This window comes from Apteryx rowi, unplaced genomic scaffold (assembly GCF_003343035.1).
Source record: "Apteryx rowi isolate R43461 unplaced genomic scaffold, aptRow1 scaffold_580, whole genome shotgun sequence".
NCBI lineage: Eukaryota > Metazoa > Chordata > Aves > Apterygiformes > Apterygidae > Apteryx > Apteryx rowi.
Window position 1 is genome coordinate 96,924 of NW_020450850.1, and position 19,511 is coordinate 116,434.

Below are 19,511 nucleotides of genomic sequence, written 5' to 3' on the forward strand. Positions count from 1 at the left end.
TGGCCGGCGCCCTGCTCGCGCTGCTCGCCCTGCTCTGGGGCTCGCAGGTGGGTGGGCCCGGCGCTCCGGGGCTCGGCCGCCGGCGGGATCGCGCCGCGCCGCCTCGCCTCGCCTCCTTGGCGGTGCCCGCTGTCAGCTTGCTGTGCGGGGAGTTCGTTTTCTGTTAGCTTCCTCCTGCGTACTGCCTTTCCTCTGCCTTTTCTGTGTTAGGTCGTCGTGGACAGGGCTGTACGTGGGATTCTGGGTGAACCCTGTGTTATTTTTTGTGAATAATGTTACGATACGTCTAATAATATTCTTATGCTTCTCTCTTGGAGCTCTCTCTTACGTAATCGAGGATGTAAGTGGGTTCTCTCACGGCTACGTTATTTCTGTGACTTGCAGCTTCTGTATGATAAATGTGCACGCTGGGTGAGTGTGTACAGTTTGTCGGGGGATTCGAAACAGTACATTCTCCGTTCATAAGAGAAATTTTTATTAATCATTGAGCCTATAAATTTGCACTTTTTACTGCTGAGTTTCCGCCCTGCTTTGTTTCTCCAGCTTTTTCTTCATGATATTCGTGTCTCAAGCTGTTCTTAATTCTGTACCGTTAACTTATTCCCACTTCTGACAAGGTTGTTAACAAAAATGTTAAGTGGCGCTGATCCTTGAGGATCGCCAGTCATTATTTCCTAGTTCTAGCCTGATCCTTCCATTTCAGTACTTTGATCTCCGTCTAGTTCTTGTTGCAAAGTAGCTGCACTTAGTTTACGTTCTTTGGCTATAAAAATAAAACAAAAAAGTAGAAGATTCTTTTTTTCCATTATACTTAACAATGTATACAATGGCTTCAGTTTTGTTATCCTAAAGTTCCTCATTTCTAAGATGTATTTTTTTTTCTTGATCTGTATTTTCTTTTTGTTCTGCTTTTTTGCTTGTTTTCATATCTTTTGGAAGTGATTATTCATTCTGTTGCATTTGGAACCTTTTCTACTATTTTTCTCTTTGGGATGATTTACAGATAATAATAGCAACTTTGATGTAAGAAATTCCAGGATGGTTTTTTTTTGCCGTAAAATTCCAGAACTCCCCAAATCCAAATGACTTCATTAGCTAATTTCCAGCATTTGTCAAAATTTTCCCTTCCACAGGCTAAAACCATAGCTGTAAAGCTATATCTGTTTATTTTTCTTCATTTAAACTGGACAAATCAGTTTATCATACTTAGTCCAAAGTTACTTTTTATTGCTGATTCTTCCGTTCTTCRTATTCATTAAAACTGGATCTAAACCAGCATCCCTTCATCATGGAATTTAACTAGTAATGGATCTTTATTTTTATATTTTCAGCTTTTAAAAGCATTTGATTACTTCTCTCCTTGGAGTAGACAGCAACAGTTGTACAAGCTGGATGTAAGCTGGCCTAAAATTCCAGAATACTTCACTGGTCAAACATTTTGCGTTGCTGTTGACTCTCTTCATGGTTTGGTCTATGTTGCACAAGTGAGTGAGAATACTAGACTTCTCTGCTTGTTAACCTAGTGTATTTTTGCCTTTAGAGTGTCTGGTTTAGATTACAATATATAAAAATAATTATTATTGTATCAAAATTAGAAAAAAACAGAAGTATAGATCTCACTGCTTTTTAAAACAGTTCTGGGACCGTACCTGTCTGATGCTTTTAAAAACATTACATTTTGGTGGTGTGGGCACCTGATGTAACCTAACTGAGTTACAGTAGCTGTCTGTCAGCTGAAAAGCCAGGGCTCAGTGTCTTTTCTAACTGTAACATAAAATTCAGAGAATGTGGTTCTGAGGCAACTGTTTAGTCCCCTTCCCCTCTTTCGGTCCTTCCCATGAAATCAAAAGCATGCAGCTCTTGCAGGCAGTTACAGTAATTGGAGTTTCATGTGTTGGTAAAGTGGTGGGTTTTAATTATAAAGCATAGCCTAAATACTTAGAATATGATGCAAGTAACAAGTACAGTTACAGGTTTTGTGCCTTTGTTATACTTGGTGTATTTTTCAGCAAGGAGATAAAAACAGGTTTCAAAAAGAAGAACCAAGATAGCTGCAGGAGCTTGGCTGCTCTGAAAGTTGGACTCTGATTCAAGTTGAAAATCTAGAATGAGTGGAAGGTTTTGCGTGCTAAACTTAGACTCTCCTCTCTCTTTCCTTTTCGAGTTGGAAAAAAAATGAGATCTAGCAGTATTTGACAATCTCAGGACTCTTCCATGGTTGATAAAACGTTGCAAAAACCTTTCAAAGAAGAATTTTCAAAAGTATAATTATTTGGTTAATATTTTTTAATAGACTTTTTTTTCCTTGCCTTTTCAGAGGGGAGATAACATACCAAAGGTACTTGTGTTCTCAGAGGAAGGCTATTTTCTTTACTCATGGAATAATACAGTTGAAATGCCTCATGGTATCTTTGTATTAAACACCGCAACAGATAGTTCAGTGTGGATTACAGATGTTGGAACAGGTATGCATGGTGGAGACATGACAAGTATTAGGCAGGGAAGAAAATGCTAATACTGCAGATACTACTTTAAACAGCTCACTTATTTAAATAAGGCTCTCAAACAGTGCTGAGTCAGATTTGTGCTCTTCTTGCCTTGAACAAACTGCTCAGGTACTACACAAAATAATTTGAGGGCTCATGAGTTGCTGTGTGTCTGTTTATAGCCTCTCAATTTAGCAGCGTAACTTTAGCTGTTTGTCTGGGAGAAGGATCAGGAAAAAAGTATCTTTTGGCTAGACTTGTCTTCTGCTCTAGGTTTGGTGATCCTGATACAATGGATGAATACTGTTACAGCCTATGGATTTACTAGCCCGGAATCATATGCTCACTATAGAATTTTTTCTGTTGATTTGTTAATCTTAGTTTAAAGTGTCAGGAATTTTTATGTTTAATCTTTGTAAGCTGTTGTAACATTTATCGTTTTGTTTTGTTAAGACATTCTTGCACTTTTTTTATTTTTTAATTCAGGGAAATACGGGCACACTGTGAAACAGTATAGCCCTTCAGGTAAACTTATGCAGATCTTGGGCACACCAGGTAATGCTGGTTCAAGCTTGAATCCCCTACAGTTTGATCAACCGGCAGAGATCTTTGTAGAGGAAACTGGGGAAATCTATGTTGTGGATGGAGATGGAGGGATGAATAACAGATTGCTCAAACTGTCCAAAGGTATGGAAAAAGTGAACTTGCACAGCAGCTGACAACTGAATTTTGACAACTGAAACTTGAATTTTAAATAACACAACTTTAGAAAATTAATAACTGGGACTGGGTGCAGTTCTCATTTAAAATTAGTTTGAAGACATTGTTAGATTAGAACCTGATTTATTGCTGGTCACTTCAGAAGAAATCTCCCTATGACGAGAGTCTGAGAGAATGGGTTTTTTCAGTCTTGAGAGGGCTAAGAGGAAATCTTATTGCTGTCTTCAAGTCACTAATGGGAAGGTATAGAGAAGACAGAGCTACACTTTTCCTGGAGGTACACAGTGAAGAACAAGGGGCAATGGACAAAAGTTGCAAGAGGGGATGGGCTCCAGTTGGATGTTGGAGGGAAAAAATTCTTCGTGAGGGTGATCAAACACTGGAACAGCTTGACTGAGAGGCTGTGGAATCTCCACCCTTGGAGATACTCAAAACTTGATAGGATATGAGCAACCTGATCTAACTTTGAAGTTGGATTTGTTATCATGGTTAGTCCTGCTTTGAGTGGGGGGTTGGACCAGATAGTGTTCAGAGATTCTTTTATACTGAAATTATTCTGTGATTCTAATTGGCTTGCTTATATTCTCCAGTTTTGGACAGTGAATAGATGGTCAACGTTGATTAGGGTAGTGAGTGAGAAGTCTGTGCATGTCCACAGTTAGGGACTAGAAGAGGAGTTGCTGTTTCTCCTTTGCACTGCCCACTTCATTAAACAGTCAGTTAGCTAACATCCAGTTTGCAAAACAGTAAATTGTTAAAACTCAAAGTAGACTCAAAACTGCCAAGTAACAAATGTAAAAAATCAATATAGTAGATGAATGAATATCATAGTCGCTCAACTGTCTCTCAGTTTTTTACACAATACCTGACATAACAGAGCCTTGGGCCGTGCCTCCTGAGCGCTAGTGGTTGCATTTCTATAACCATAATCCTGTGACTACTACTAATAATGCAACATTCACTGTAGTCATTCCTGTACTCTCTTGGATTTATGTATCAGGAGTATTGGGTCTAAAAACTTTGGGTTTAGAAACTCTGTCTTTTAAAAATAACTCAAAATAACCTTGCAAGAAATGACTTCAAATCAAAGTTAAACTTATTTGTTGTTTCCTTACCATGATTTTTGCTTTTGTTTTTCGTGGTGTTCACTATTTAGATTATAAAGAGATATGGCTGCGTGGACCAAATGGGACTGGCATCGGTCAGTTCAAGATTCCTCACAGTGTAACAGTGGATTCTTTTGGACGGGTAAAGAATAAAAAGAGATTTTTTTTTTTCATTTTCCCACAGAGTTGTTTACATGTATTTGAATAATACAAAGTGTATTTTTTATTTTTTTAATCAAACTGTTGTGATCTGGGTTATTTTATGTGGCTTAGAATCTTCAGTGGGATAGCAGTCATGAGCTGAAGCTTCATACTGAAGATCCTACTGAGGTACCTGGCTTCCAGGTTAAGAAGTTGATTCTGATCAGTTACATTATCAGTGTCCATGCAGCAACAGAGTGCTCTTTTTGCAGTTTCTAAGAGGTTGACGTTGTTAGAGTACAGGAGAATTATGTTCTCTAACAGATGTCTACCAAAGTGCTTTGGCACCCACACCTTCTTCCTGTGACACTTTATGAAGTCTTTCTCCTGGGAGACTTTGGCATCTCTTCAAAGTTTCTTCAGGAGACTTTAATTTCATATCTAGAAAATTTCAAATAAGCTTAAGCTGAAGGTAAGGCCCTGATTAAGCTGTGGATAACTGTCCTTTTCTACATGCAGTTCAGCATTCAAGATATTACTTCTGCTAGGTGTTAATCATAGTCTGGCTTTCACCCCTGCTGGTCTTCTAGAAGGAATTGTGTGATTGCTCCTTAATCTGCTTCAGATCTGATTTTCATCAGATTGCTTAGCTAAAATATCTTATATTAGTAGTTTGAGCTAATTCTGTTGATGTTGTCTGAGCCAGAATAGGAACATACACGTAAATCACTTTTCTGACAAAACTCAGGTGGGAAGAAGTGCAGGGAAATGGCAACTTTGGGTAGAAAGGTAACAGTGAATACATATATTCACAGACAGCAGTTGTGATGGCCTAAGATCTTACCACCTAGGTGGCGTTGATCATTAGCAGAGGTTAGAAACCATTGTCAATTCCTAGGAAATTTGAGAGAATACTGTAATAGGGTTTCAGTGAAAAATAGTGAGACAGACCTGTTTATTGCTCTCTTTCAGGTGATATCCTGAGAAAATTATAAAGTTTGCTTATCTGACTGAGGGGTTGTCAACAGCCAAAGTTTCAATGATTGTAGTAAGTGAGATGCTTTCATTGGAACCGTCCAGTGGTATTGCTAGCTTACAGTGTTTGTGAACCTAGTTAGCATAGGATGAAACAGAGAGAGATAAGCCCCACAAAGTTGATTAGACAAAACATGCTGAAAATGCCCTTGGTTCTTAAGTTGCTCAATATTTGTATTAAGATTAGGCATATCAGAGTTATTTGCAGATGCAGATCTCACAGGCCTAGGTCATGAAATGAGACTACTATGTTGAAAAACAGAATTGTCAGTGGGTGACAAAGCACTGTCTTTACAATTAAATAGATCTGTATATGTCCTCACTTTTTTTTTCTCTTTTAAAGAAAAGGTCCTATGGAATATATCCATATTATAGCCACAAATAAAGACAAGACTTGCTGTATAAAGTCTCTATAAAGACTGACTTCTCTGTTAAAGTGGTATAAAATAATTTGTCTATCTTGATTTTAAGGTTTTATTTTACATCTGGAAGTCATACTTATTTAGCCATCTTTGAATGTGGAGGTATATTCTTTTCCCTGGTATACTTCTTTTTGCTTCAGGATACTTTGTTCACATAAGAAACTAATGTGTTTGATTTGTGCTGTTTGTGAACAGCGATGATTTTTGTGCTTAATAGGTATGGGTTGCAGACCGAGACAACAAAAGAATCCAGGTTTTTGATAAAGTCACAGGGGAATGGCTGGGGTCTTGGAGCAGCTGTTTTGAGGAAGGTGGTCCATGTTCGGTCAGGTACTACTGAACAGTTTTTCTAGAAATATACAATTACATAAATAAAATGTACACTTTTATTGGTGAAGTGTAAGGTTGGTATCTAGTGCCTGATCACAAGGAGTTAACCAGTTTAAGTAATAGGGAGCTGGGCCCTGATCCCATGAAAAGGATGAATCCTGGTATGACATGGGAACCCTGACATCATAACAAGCCCCATGGATTTGAATGCAGAACTGGGAACTTCATTTTAAATTTGTTGTGTTTTGTTGGTCCTACTGTTGCAACCTTTGCAGGAAGAAAGATTGTCTTGAACAAATTTTCTGTAACATAATCTGGCTCAAGGAGCAGCAACATTTAAAGCAAGGCTTATAGGTTAGTTCTTTACTTTTCACTGCATTTAGTCTGTTGTAGCCCTCAAAACCCCATATCTTAAGAAAGGGGGGGGGGTTGTTTAAAAGTACATGACTGTGTTAACATGAGATGTCATATGGAGTTCATTATTCAAAAGAACGCTTCTGTCTTTCGTAGGTTTACTGCCAATGACAAGTACTTGATTGTAGCTCAGCTGAATATCAACCAGTTATCCATCTTGGCAGCACCACCTGTTGGCTCTATTGGGAACTGTGTTGTAGTCAACACAATCCAGCTGGCGGATGAAACCAAACCACACCTTGTGGATGTAGACATGAAGAGTGGAGCAATTTATGTAGCGGAGATTGGAGCCCAGCAAGTGCAAAAATATGTGCCCTTAAACTGATGGTTTTCCACAACTACTATGGCGCAAGCTATGTGGCATGTAAGACCTACGATCACCTTTTCTTGAGTTTTCTGTAGCTTGCGTTTCCTTAATACAAGCACAGAACATTGTGCTCCTGAAACTCTAGGGCTCACAAACTGCCCTAGCTGTTCTGCAGTCTTGGAGAAATACTTGGTCTTGGGTGGTCACTCAGTTTACTGAAGTTATGGTGGCTTCTCTTTTTGATGCTTGGATTTGGAAAATGACTTTGATAAGTATCTTAATTTTATTTTATTTTATAAATTTTTATAAACACAGTTGCTGTTCTTCAGTGTCTAGAGTTTCATCTTGAGATTCCTCTACCCATCCTGCATGCATTGCAGAACTAGCTGAGAGAAGTGATCTAAATAGTTGATTTTTCTGGGAGCCAAACACCTCATTTTAATGTTTCTTCTTTTTTTTTTTTTTGATCTTTGTGCTAACACTGTCCAACACTGAATACAGTGTGACATTATGGTGTTGAATGAGATGCTGCTGGATATTGATGTCAGTGTTGACACTGGCATTTGCTTTAGGCGGATAATGACATCAGCATTGAAATCAAAGTTTTTAGTTCCAGCTAAAGCAGTCAAGTTTGTAATAGGTTTAAGTTAAATTGATATCAGGCACTTCAAACTAAATTAAAAGTGTGTGCACAGCAGCCAAGTACTGATTCTTAACTAAATTAATTCTTGACCTGACTTGATTTATATCAGCGTGAGTTTTCTGTTCCCCAGGATTTCATAATGGAACATATTGAAGTTCGAGTCATTTAAATTCCTCAAGATAAACAAATCAGAATTTGTTAGAAGACTCTTACTCAGCATCAGGGACCTGGAAACATATAATGTTTTCCTAATCCTACTGACTTGAAGCTCGGTCAGTTAACAGTAATGCATCTATCACTTTGTTTTGGGGAAGTTTAGCTGCTTTATAGTCTATCCTTAGATTTCCCCTGCCCCCTCAGCAACAAATCCATTAATGTTTTGCATAAGTTTCTTCTTTTGAAGGAACTTACCCCAATATACTTGCAGAAGTCTCCAAGCTCTGTTCTGAAAAGGTATTGTCCAACTCATTTTCAGATTTTGTGCATTTGCAGTGGTTTCTTCACATACAATTCACAATCCAAATTGCACAATTACTCTGCTTTCCTCAGTATGAATACTGGTTCAGAGGTCTCCTTCCATTCCCAGTCCGGGTGGTTCCAGTTTTTTTACATGTTGCTAGATGGTTTTAAGTTTGTTCATTTCACAGCATAGTGGGAAATGGGCACAGAAAAGTGGGATGGAGGATGGGCATGGCAGGCTAGACTGAGACAAAAATGACTTTTATGGTGAATAACTGAGTTCCTCTCTAAAGCTATGGACCCACATTCCTTGTTCATCTACTTGCAATGAAAGCTTTTCAAAACATTTGGGAGGATTTTTGTGTTTCCACACACTTACTCTATTGCAGGGACTATTCTAAATGCTAATTACAGGCTAAGAGAGGCATTTTTTCCCACTTCCTTAGATAGGGTTATGGGAAATGGAATTCAATGGGAAATATCCACTTCAGTGAATGTCATCAAAAGCAAATGCATCTTAAATTTGGTGAGTTTCAACATGTGATCTACAAATTGCTTGGTCAGTAGATGGGAAAGCTGACCAGGAAAAGCAGGTTCATACATGTTATGGAAAGTAACTCAGCTGTGGAGCTTGATGTCCTGATTTCAGTGCTATTTCAGATTGATTCGCTAGTTACAAATGCTTTGCTGTTGGCTATATCCACAATAACAAAAGCAGATCTAACCTGGCTGCCCTCATGCCAATCTGAGAAGAGGGAGTTCAGGGTTATACACTAGCAAATATGATCCATCATTCATGTGRTGCTCCATGGGAGCTTGTAAGCCATATTTATTGGCTGAAAAGGTAGCAGTACTTCCTCTAGACCTGGGCTCCAAATAGTTTTGCAATGTGTTGTGTGGATTTCCTAACTAGGTCTCTACTAGCTCAGGGATCTCTGCTATGTGTGCCATGTAGCTATTTCTTACCTACATGAGGTGAATTTCTTTTTAAAAATATTACCATAATATCATTAACTATGTTTGAACATATCTTGGTGGTATAAGGGATCCAGACACACCCACTCTTCCTCAACAACTACCCTCCTTATTTGTTTGCTCTTTGTCACATCCATTTAAAACAGGTCTTAGAAGCTCTCTGGGAACGTGCTTCTCTGTCCAGTAAAGGAGTAGTGTACTTTTGGATGTTGACAAGTAACTTATTTATACAAGTCTGATGCATGGATCTGATTTCAACTCTTTTTTACATTTGCAGCCCCTAGAGGTGGGGAGTTTGATTGCCTGACTTCACTGAAATAGGCTATGGTGCCAAAATATCTATATCTATATTACATCTAGGCATTGGGTATCTGCAATAAGAATGTTCATTAGTGACTAGTATGAGATGATCAGACTCCTTTTCACCTCTGCGTATATGAGCACACTGAGAAAATGATTAATTTGTGCATTTACTTGCTAATTTTGTGAGGGTTTTTTTATGTATCATCTTGAAACTGATCTCTGGAAAATTGCATTGTAGGATAATTTGGTAAAATAAATTTAGGATTTCCCAATGTGAAAGTCTTGGGCTATTTATTTCTGTTTTAATGTCAAAACATTTCATTGCAATGAATTACTTTTCTAAATATGGGGTCTGCAGCACTTGAATGTTGGTATCAGAAATGATTAAATACCTTACTAAAATGGAATCTAAAATTCTATGTTGTATTTATACATTACTATTTCTGTGGCCCATCTATTTCACATCATTCCAATTTATGTATCAAAAAATGCACATAAGTCTCTCTTCCAGATGTTTTCCTCTGAGTAATTAGTAAAATAGGATGATGACTTGCATAAGTGCCTGGTATAAAAACTGTTTAAATGGTATACTCTTTTTACGCTAATAAGGAAATTAAAAGCAAACTAACAAAAACACTTCTTAATATAGAATCAGGATTTATTTCCAGAAGAACAATTTATTTAGTTTTAAGAAGAACAAGAAGGGACTTGTTTATAGGGTAGAAATACTTGCACAAGAAGAAAGTGTTCACTCAACAGTGTTTGCTGAACAAAGAAGAAAACATAAAACAATGTAATTGCTATAATCCAACAAATTTTAATGTAATTATGAGATGCCAATTTTTAAGTGAGAGAAATTATCATTACAACATCCAAGTAAAGGAAATGAGGATACTCCAGGTTATGGTGTCTCCAAATTTGCATTTTTTTTTAAATTGATCTCAGTGTTTAAATAAATACCTCCATTGTGAATTGGATGAACATTCCCCAGAAGGTCAGACCAGATCAGATCCTAAGAGCTATTAATGCAGTTCATCTTGATTTTCCTCAGTGATGGTGAACAGCCTTTTTTGGGAGTAAGTATTGTGTTATTATGGTCAACAATTGTTTAACTATATCTGTCTGGTCAAAATAAAAGACCCTGGATAAGTTTTGTGCCAGGAAAGATCAATTTAGCGAGGCTGAACTAGCTCAAAATCTAGAGGGGAAGGTGCATACAGATATTTGTGTGTCTGCTCATTACTGTGAGTAAAGTCATTGCCTTGAGGTGATTTTGCACCTTTTTGATGCATAAAGGAGTTAGTTATCTTAGTTGATACTTACTTTCTTAACAATTTGTAACCTGAGAAGCCTTCACAAGTGATCTGTCTGTAAGAGGTGAGTGAGGAAATGTTTGCGATCAATGAAGTTGCTTACTTAAAACATAAGAGGGCACCAAACCCCTGCTGATGCATGGCATACTCAGCTTAATTATATACTGGTAAATGTAAACAGCTGATAATTTCTGAACATTTGGAATAAGTCAACAATAATAATGAATTACTCCAGACTTCCTTTCTCTTTTCAAAATAGACTGCTTTAAACATAAGCAGATAATTGTATTAGAGTCACTTTGGCATCTCGTTACTGGATTTATGTCCATCTTTTATTTATTTCCATTATTTTGCCTAGTTGAAAAAAATCAGTAATTCAGTGTCCAGAGACTACTGGGTATGTGAATTGATTCTTCTCTTCCTTTTGCCATTGATTTCAATGGAATTACTCCTGATATGTTGCTTTGGAAACATAATAATTTATAATGCTATGACTGCAGCAGCATAATTATACCAAATGAGTAATGCCAGTATATTTCCCTACAGAGATTACCCTGAATGAGATTAGAGCTAAGCTTAATGGGTCTGATTCACCAGTTTCATTGTAGTCCTCCTTTCTCAGCCTTTGTGTAAACCTTGTTATGATGTTTTATTATTGTTATTATTTTATTCTACATTTGGGAGGTTTGCATCTGCAAAAATTGTATTTGCCAGCAGTTAGCACCAACAAACTTGAACATAGACATATTATATTATGTAAATATTTTAAAATATTTGAGTATTTCAGTGTTCGTAAAGCATCTCTTAATGTAATGTTGCTTACATGAAATTTGAAAGCAGGAGCATATCTATCTATTCATGCAAGATGTTTTGTTTCTGCATTAGAGGCAAAGCAACGCTAGTATAAATGAGAGATGAATAGATCTATTTCATCATAAGATCACGTGTTTCGAGGCTGAGAAAACCAAATATGTTTGTGTAACTGGATTTGCAAAACAGAGGTGAAAGAACCTTGGCCAATTACCTCAGGAATGAGACCACTAATTTTATCTGAGCAACAATGTAATCTCTTACAAACACATTAAGACTTTACTTAAGAAATCTAACTCTTGAATAACTAACATTTGTGTATTTTAGTTTTTCCGAATGGTCAGTAAACCTTATCATTAAAAAGGGAAGGCTTTATTTTCAATCTGGATTTATTTGGTCTTCAACCTTAAGAAAATGTTCAGTTTTCTTCTTTCAGCTAGCTTAGATATCTAATAAGGGAATTTTTTTTCTTATCCCCCATGGAGTCATTTACAGATGATGACTGAGTCATCTCTTGCTCTGCTCCTTGTGTAAACTGTCTAGATCAGAAAACTTGCCTTGCAGTGGAAAACAAGTAAGGCTTTAATTTCAAAATATATTCATAGTTATTTCTATTAAAAATGGATCCAAAAGAGTTCTCACTGCTTGATAGGAAGCGTGGATATTAGAACTGTCAGCACTAAGCCTATATTAGTGCTATGTGCTTTACAGGGCTAATACTACCTCCCTATAATTTGATATGCCTTGAATTTGTTTCTAGCTCTCAGCACGGTAGTCTCTGACAGTTGTCAAAAGATCTCTGGTGACTAGGTGGTCAAGGTATAAAGGAACCTCGAAGGAAGAGTAGGCCTTAAGACTTGTAAAGTGAAGTTTTCATCTGCGCTCACTGGTGAGGAACTTGGCAAACTTTTCATGTTGTAACACTTCTTGACAGGGTCTTTATCAGAGGATCTGACTGAAATTGAAATGTCAGCAAAAGACTTATTAAAAAAAACTTATAAACTGCTAGCAGGTGTTTATTTCATTAAGCATTTTCAGAAGATTTATGAAAAACTAACTTTTGCTTAAAGATGTCATGGTATCAGAGGAAATAAAAATGGCAAATATGGTTTAAAGAAKTAAAAAAAGAAAAACCTGTGTATGAGGATTCTGGAGAGGACCAAAGGAATTGACAGCTGTACTCTGCTAGTTGACATAAACTGTAATAAAAGAATACATGTATTATATCCATAACCATGAAATGCTGAAGAAAAGTCCATTTTGCTTTTGAAGTGAGAAGCCATGCCTTGCAAATTTATTGTGAGTTTTTGGAAGAATCTCTGAGCGTGTATGTAAGGAGGAGCTGGCTGATACAGTTTGCTTGAATTTCTGAAAGGCTTTCAACAGCATCTCTTGCAAATATCCATAAAGAAATTATGTGAAATAAGAGGGAATAATTATGGATGACTAATTAAAAGATTACAAATGAAGTATATCAAAAAGTAGTTCTGTGCTGCTCAATATGTTGATAAATATCTGGAAATGGACTTGGGAAGTCCGGGACAGAATTTACTGATAACATCAAGTTATTCAGGCTAGAAAAGACAAAAACAAGCTGCAAAGAATTGCAAAATGATAACATGAAATTGAATGGACATTAAAATGGCAAATTAAATTTATCATTAACAAATATCAAATCAGGTACAAAGGTAGAAAGAAACCTAATTTTATATATGCTATGATAGCTTTGATCTAGTATATTTGCCATTTAGGAAATGATCCTGGTATCATAAAAGATAGTTCTATGAAAATATCAGCATCCAAACTCAGCAGCAGTCGAAAGACAAAGACAATGATGGAAGTTATTAGGAGATTAACAAATGGTCAAACAGAAGACATTTCAATGTGAAGATGCGAATTCCTGGTGAACGCTCATTTTGAATGCTGCAAGCAATTTTGGCTCCTCTTCCCTCTTTGGTGGAACTAGAAATAGTACAGAGGGGGGATGAAGAGTCTGTTAAGAATCTTTGGCTATAGCCAACTATCCGTGTTCTGTACCAGCATTTCATCATTTAAGGCAGCTGTGTCAACATGCCTTCTTCACTATAGCTGCTGCTCTGAACTGATTTGGCTTCAAAACTTTGTGTGGAAGTGTAACCTGTCAGCATGCAAAGGTGGGGCAGCATATTAAGATGGGCTAAGAGACATATGGTGTCTACTGTGCAGGATGAAAAGTTAGCTGAAAAGGAAGATAAGTCTTTGCAAATACCCTGATGTTTTAGGGTCAAAGAAACTTTTTGAATACACCATCCAGTCACAAAGTCCATTCATAGGTCTTACTGAAAAATGGGTTGATGAAGAGTTTTTCCAGTCATATACTCTCATATTGAGATCTCCTAATCTTTGTACTTTCAATCAAAAGTTGCTTCAGTCTAGTCAGATTTTATGTCTTCACCATGTCATGCCATATGGCAAATGTCCACTGTTGCAAAGTCATAAGAAACACTATACTTGCTGTATCAACAAAAAATGCAAAAAAGAGTTATGTTTTTCTGTAACACAGCATCACCCATGGACTGACATAAATGTGAGGTGGCACAAACATAGGTGCAGCCTATTCTTTCCAATAGCTGGAAACCAAAAAGGAAAACAAGATATAACGGTCCTGTTAGCTCCCAGATGTGGCCTCCTTATATGTTCCAGTTTCAATATTCATAGTACCGAGTGATTGGTCTGTAAGCCATATTTATCTCTAGAGTGATGTTGTAAATAAGAAAGAGAGGAAGATACAATCCCATTAGGGGAATATACTTCAACAAAGTGTAAATCTTATAGTAGAAATATGTCTTTAATCAATTAAGGAGAAAACCTGAGGGTTGGGGGGAGGACGGAAGAGTGATTCTACCTCATGTATTCCACAATAACTCTGTAATAAAGTTTGCAACATCTTACTTCATGCCCAGCCTAATTGCAGAGCTTTTAAAAATGGAAACTCTAGAGAATTACTATGAGAGGGGAAGATTATACTGTACCTAAGGGTTGTCATGAAGTCCCTTCAGGATCTTGCATTAATGGGGCTTTATGACAGGTGCTGCTACCAGACAACACCAGGAGAAAGTAAATTTGTACCATCTATAAAACAGCTAACTAGCTGGAGGAATACAAAAAACTTGGGATAATTTTTAAGGTTACGCCTTTTGAATTAATTTGAAAAAGATGTTCTATATTTTTATGAAAATGCATGGCCCAGCAGAGAGCCTATGATTTGCATTCTATATAATTCCCTTTTTTTCTGATAGAGAATCAAGTCAAGGAAGACACATATCACAACCAATATTTACTAAACACCTTTTACTAATTAAGCTGTTGTTATTAATAGAATCAAGCTGTTATTATTAATAGCAGATAACTATTCACAGTGCATTCACCTACCCCCTCACACATTTCACATGCACAGTTACCAGGCTGGAGCATCATTTGGGAGGCCCACTCCAACCACTTATGTGGAGGCAGAGGGTCACTCTGATGCACCAGTGGCTCTAGGATCAGAAAGTCGCTCATGGGGTCCTGTTTCATGAGGTGTCTATATAAACCTCTAGTCTTTGTGCACATGCAGCAGCCACCGCCTTCTTGGATGTGGCCCACACTATGCAACCCATTGATAGCAGTGTGTGCTGGCAGCCTTGGACAGGTATGGCCAACATTGATGTCCTGAGTTTGTCCGTTCGTGTGGGTCCACCGGGACCGCTTGTCTCCAGAGCTCACCAGGCCATGGTGGGCTTTCATAGGCCACCTCTCAGTGCCTACTTTCCCTCTCCACAGCCAGCTGTTTTCTGGTCCATTCACACACACAGGTAGCTATGAACCACATTCACACACTCACCCAGAAGGGGCTTTTCTGACAGCCTGTGAATACAGCTTGCCTGCTGCCTGCCCCATGTCCTCTTCTCTTTGGCTTGACCAGAGTGAGGAACATGGCAGATTACATTACTATGAAGTTCTAACTTCAGAGGCTTTGTGACCTGCAAACACAGTTTTTAGCAATGCAAAGGTCTTCATCCCTGTGCACGGGGACCTGGTGGTGTGAGGGAGAGGAGGGCAGACTGCGAGCCAGTACAACCTCACAGCTGTTGAGTGCCTTATGTTAAAAGAATTTCTGTTCTAACTAGCTATTCCAAAGAAAGACACAGCATATCAGAAAAGACAGACTTGCTGGCAATCTTAGAGAGGTCACTTCCAAAACAAACCTGGCTGTAGGCTGGCCTGGAAATACCACTAACTGCAGTGAAATTAGGGCAGCCCTGTGGAGCCGTTGTGTAAGGTTTGGTGCATCAAGTTTGTTTCCCCTTTGTGCCCCTCCTGCTCTGCTTTGAATGCAAGCGCTCCTCAGTCTTAAGCCCTCAGAGCACCACATTTATTCTCCAATGGAGAAAACAAACATGCTGCTATTGTAAAATTYATAGTAGTCTGCAGACAGGATCATGGCAACATTTGCAAGGGAAAATAATATCTTCCATTAGCCCAACTGTGACAGTTGGAAATTGGAGACAAGCATTTGGGTATACAAGCCCTTGCATAATTTCTTTTTACAACTGTCTCACTTGGTCTAATAAAAGATGTTACCTCCTCCAGCAAATCTCAGCTTGCTCTAGAAAGAGGACTCATGTAAGAAATTTCAGATTATGTATATAGCATCTCCTAAACACACACACACACATACATACACATAAATGTAGCAAAAAGGGTATATGCAGGAGATGCAGTGTATATAATCTAACATTTATATATGTATAGATAAATATATATATGTGTGTGTGTGTGTGTATATATATGTAACATACATTTTTTTATTTCTTTTTTTATTGGCATAGTGTGGGTAACAGAAATGTTGGGAGAGAAGAGTGGTAACAAATATTTCTATACTGGAGCTGTCCAAGCCACCCAGTACCAGTTGTGTTACCTGCTGTGCTTGTATTGTGCATACATGGAGCACAGACAGTCTTGCCCTGGAGGATCCATTGCCAAAGAAATGGACAGGTGTGAAAAAAAAAGCAGGATATGATTCACTAAGACAAATGTGCTAATCTGAAATCTCCCTGCTTTCAGAAGGAGGCCCATTTTGGCATGAGGGAGTCATTACATCAGCTCAGGTGTCCTAGAAAGTGCTATTACGCTCATCTTACTGAGTTAATTCCAGTGTTAGTGTTTTAATGAATTTTATGGCTTCTTCAGTTCTCACTGTTCTGCTTGTGGGAAATTTCACCTGGAATAAGAAAGAGATAACGGCTACATAGCTCAAAATCTTTATCAGAGAAGAAACCTTTGCAGCTTGATCAAAAAATCTCAAAGCTCATTAATTAATTAAAAAAAAAAGTGCTTGGAACTATACAATACATGAGATGAAAGCCAGTGCCTTGCTAAGAGAGCTTGACGTATAAGCACATCACAGATATGGGAAAACTAAGAGATAGGACATTCTGAGCACCTTCTAAAAAAATTTTATTATAAACTTTCTTGTAAGCCTGTGGAAGAATTTATTTTTCACTGTGATGTGGTTAGAGGCAAATCCAAATGAACAAAGAATTCAAAATTTAAATAGACCTCCAGTGGCATTTAATGAAGGTATGAGTCCATGAGACCGGCTAGAAACATCCTTTTTCCTAGACAATGCTTTACGCAAGCCTAGTCAAATTAAGTGTGATTAACAGTGCATATTTTAAAGACCTAGACAGACACTTTCCCTGGGATAGTGGTTTCAAAGCTGAAGTGCAGATTAGACTACAAATCAAGAATGGCAATTGATGATATTTAAATAAATACGAGCCACCGAGTGGCTTGGAAATCCCTTCCCCATCCCTTGCTCGGCCTCGTCTCCTCGATAAGCCAGAAGTGGCGAGTGGCAAAACTGGATACGTCCTCTGAAGCGTAATAATTAAATGGGCTGAAATCTGAACAGATGAGCATTCAAAATGCAAATGCCGCTGCTTTTTTAAATTCAGCGAAGAGTTTATTAGCCTTTTATACAGATAATCAAACACAGTGGGGGAGGGATGAAGGCCAAAATTAAAGGAATTCTGGCAACCTTATTTCACTCTTGTTACCAGATGAGAGTATTTCAGCTGCTGCGGTTGGCTTAATTGCCTGGCCTGAGTTTTTAAATGGGTGAAAGCAAATCTGGAGTCTTGTGTTGACCCCTTCCTCTCTGTTTTCCCTCTTGCCCCACAAAGTAAGGGAATAAATAGGAATGGAAAGCAGGATGCTGCTCCCCTACCCCGCAGGAGACCAGGTTTCTCTCCATAGCCTGGCTGAGCTTTCTGAGTGCCCAAAACTGGCTGCTTTTTCCTTTGAAGCAACCCCACTCACCATCGGACAGCCCCAAGGGGAAGCAGAGGGAGAGGGAGTGACACAGATCCTGCACCACGACTCCTCCTGATTTTATGCACTCACCATATGTGGGGGCCAGTGTTAGACCCTAACCTCTAGTGTCCTGTTCTGCTTCTTCAGAAAGGTCCATCAAGATAATCCCAGGGACTTCAGTGGATGTATGTCTGTGAACATATGAACTGTGTAAAGCTAATTGTGTCACCAAGTCGAAAGTTTGTGATACTTGTCTTTACTACACACTGACTGTGTTTGCTTCTAACCTCCAAAGCTGAACTATCCGGGCTGAAATCATCCATGTGGGGGATTTGCTTTAGCTTCTGCTGAAATCAGTGACTTTTAAGAAAGTATATTGTTTCCCATGTATTTAAAAGAATTATAATACATAGAGAAGCTGTAATACCTTCTTACTAAATATGGCTTGAAATTCAGCAAAGGGCATGGCCTCTGCATGAGATAATTTCCACTTGTTATTCCTGTGGAAAATATGTCAATGTTTGGCTGTGCAGTGAGCCTGGAGAGGGCCCAGGAACTGGGGACTGGAGGAAGAGCATCCAGCAGAGGACACCGAATGAGATAGGAGCCCCTGGGGAAAAAATAAATTGGGCAATCATATTATTAAATATTATAGCCATGATGCATGTGTGGAAAGGACAGATTTAGGGTAACACAGATAGCATTGATTCTGACACTTTGTAGTTTTTTGCCTGCTTGAGTTGGCAGACCTAGTAGGGTTTTTAATGTCTGTATGTATATATAAAATAATATTTTTTGACAATGTCTTTTTAACCTGCTAATCCTATTCATAATTCACAATACCTTGGTATGCAGTATAGCTCAATGAAAATAACTATTGTGTAAAATGAACCCTAAGAAATGTTTAAAATTGCAATGAAGAGAGGGCTTTTGGTATTACTGCAAAAGAAACAGTAATCAGTGTTGCAGGAGGTAAATTTCTTCTTTGGATCTTAGTTGCTATTTACAGTTTTTCTTATCGCTATGTCTGATGGTGTTTGCAGTGTATGTGCTTAAGTGGAGGGGTGGAAAACTCTTTACTGGACATCTCAGGGATCTACAATAAAACCATCCTTCATGGTTTATCAAAGAAGAGCCAGTTACTCATTTTTGTTACTTCTGAAATCAGCTGTATCTTTTGTTCCTTCTTAGGTTTAAATTTTCTTTCTTCTCCTCCTGCCTGTACTCAGATACGTATACAGTGCAGGTCAGTGTCACCTCTCACAATGTTAGCTTTCATAAATAGTTTTTTAATGAAAGATGCTTCCTATCTTTTGCCCATAAAGATTGGAATTTGAGCTACAACAAGAAATATTAAACAAATAATTTCCTATACTGAGCTATAATAGGTGTTTTTCTCTTTACACCTCTTCTAATTACTATTACCTCTTCTAATTACTATTTGATGAGCTGTTATGTGCTTAAGATGTTTCTCCAGAGTATTTTCCTAGATTCTGGTGATCGGAGTTATGTTCTGGCTGGTCCTTTCATCTCCTTAGCATCTTATTACTTTATGAGTAGTCCTATCTTGCTAAAATTTGCAAATCAAATTCCTTTTAATTTAAAAGAGGATGATTTGATGGTAGTGTCTGTTGGGTTCAGTTAAAATAAATCAAAACACACTCACTGTAGCTGAAATTGTCTTGAAAGCAGAAAGGCAGTTGCACTGTAA

The 19,511-nt window shown here is 38.0% G+C and overlaps 1 protein-coding gene across 2 annotated transcripts; it reads left to right on the forward strand.

The window, feature by feature from the left end:
* Positions 1-285: 285 nt before the first annotated feature.
* On the forward strand, positions 286-9,748 carry NHLRC3 (NHL repeat containing 3). 2 transcript variants are annotated; one of them, XM_026082530.1, is made up of 7 exons: positions 286-411; positions 1,332-1,484; positions 2,294-2,465; positions 2,973-3,173; positions 4,363-4,454; positions 6,128-6,240; positions 6,751-9,748. In XM_026082530.1, the coding sequence occupies exons 1-7, from the start codon at positions 301-303 to the stop codon at positions 6,977-6,979; spliced, it is 1,071 nt and encodes a 356-aa protein (XP_025938315.1). In that variant the 5' UTR covers positions 286-300; the 3' UTR covers positions 6,980-9,748. The 2 variants fall into 2 exon arrangements, with proteins under 2 accessions (XP_025938315.1, XP_025938317.1); XM_026082532.1 differs by having other exon boundaries at positions 2,318-2,465.
* The last annotated feature ends 9,763 nt before the right edge of the window (positions 9,749-19,511 follow it).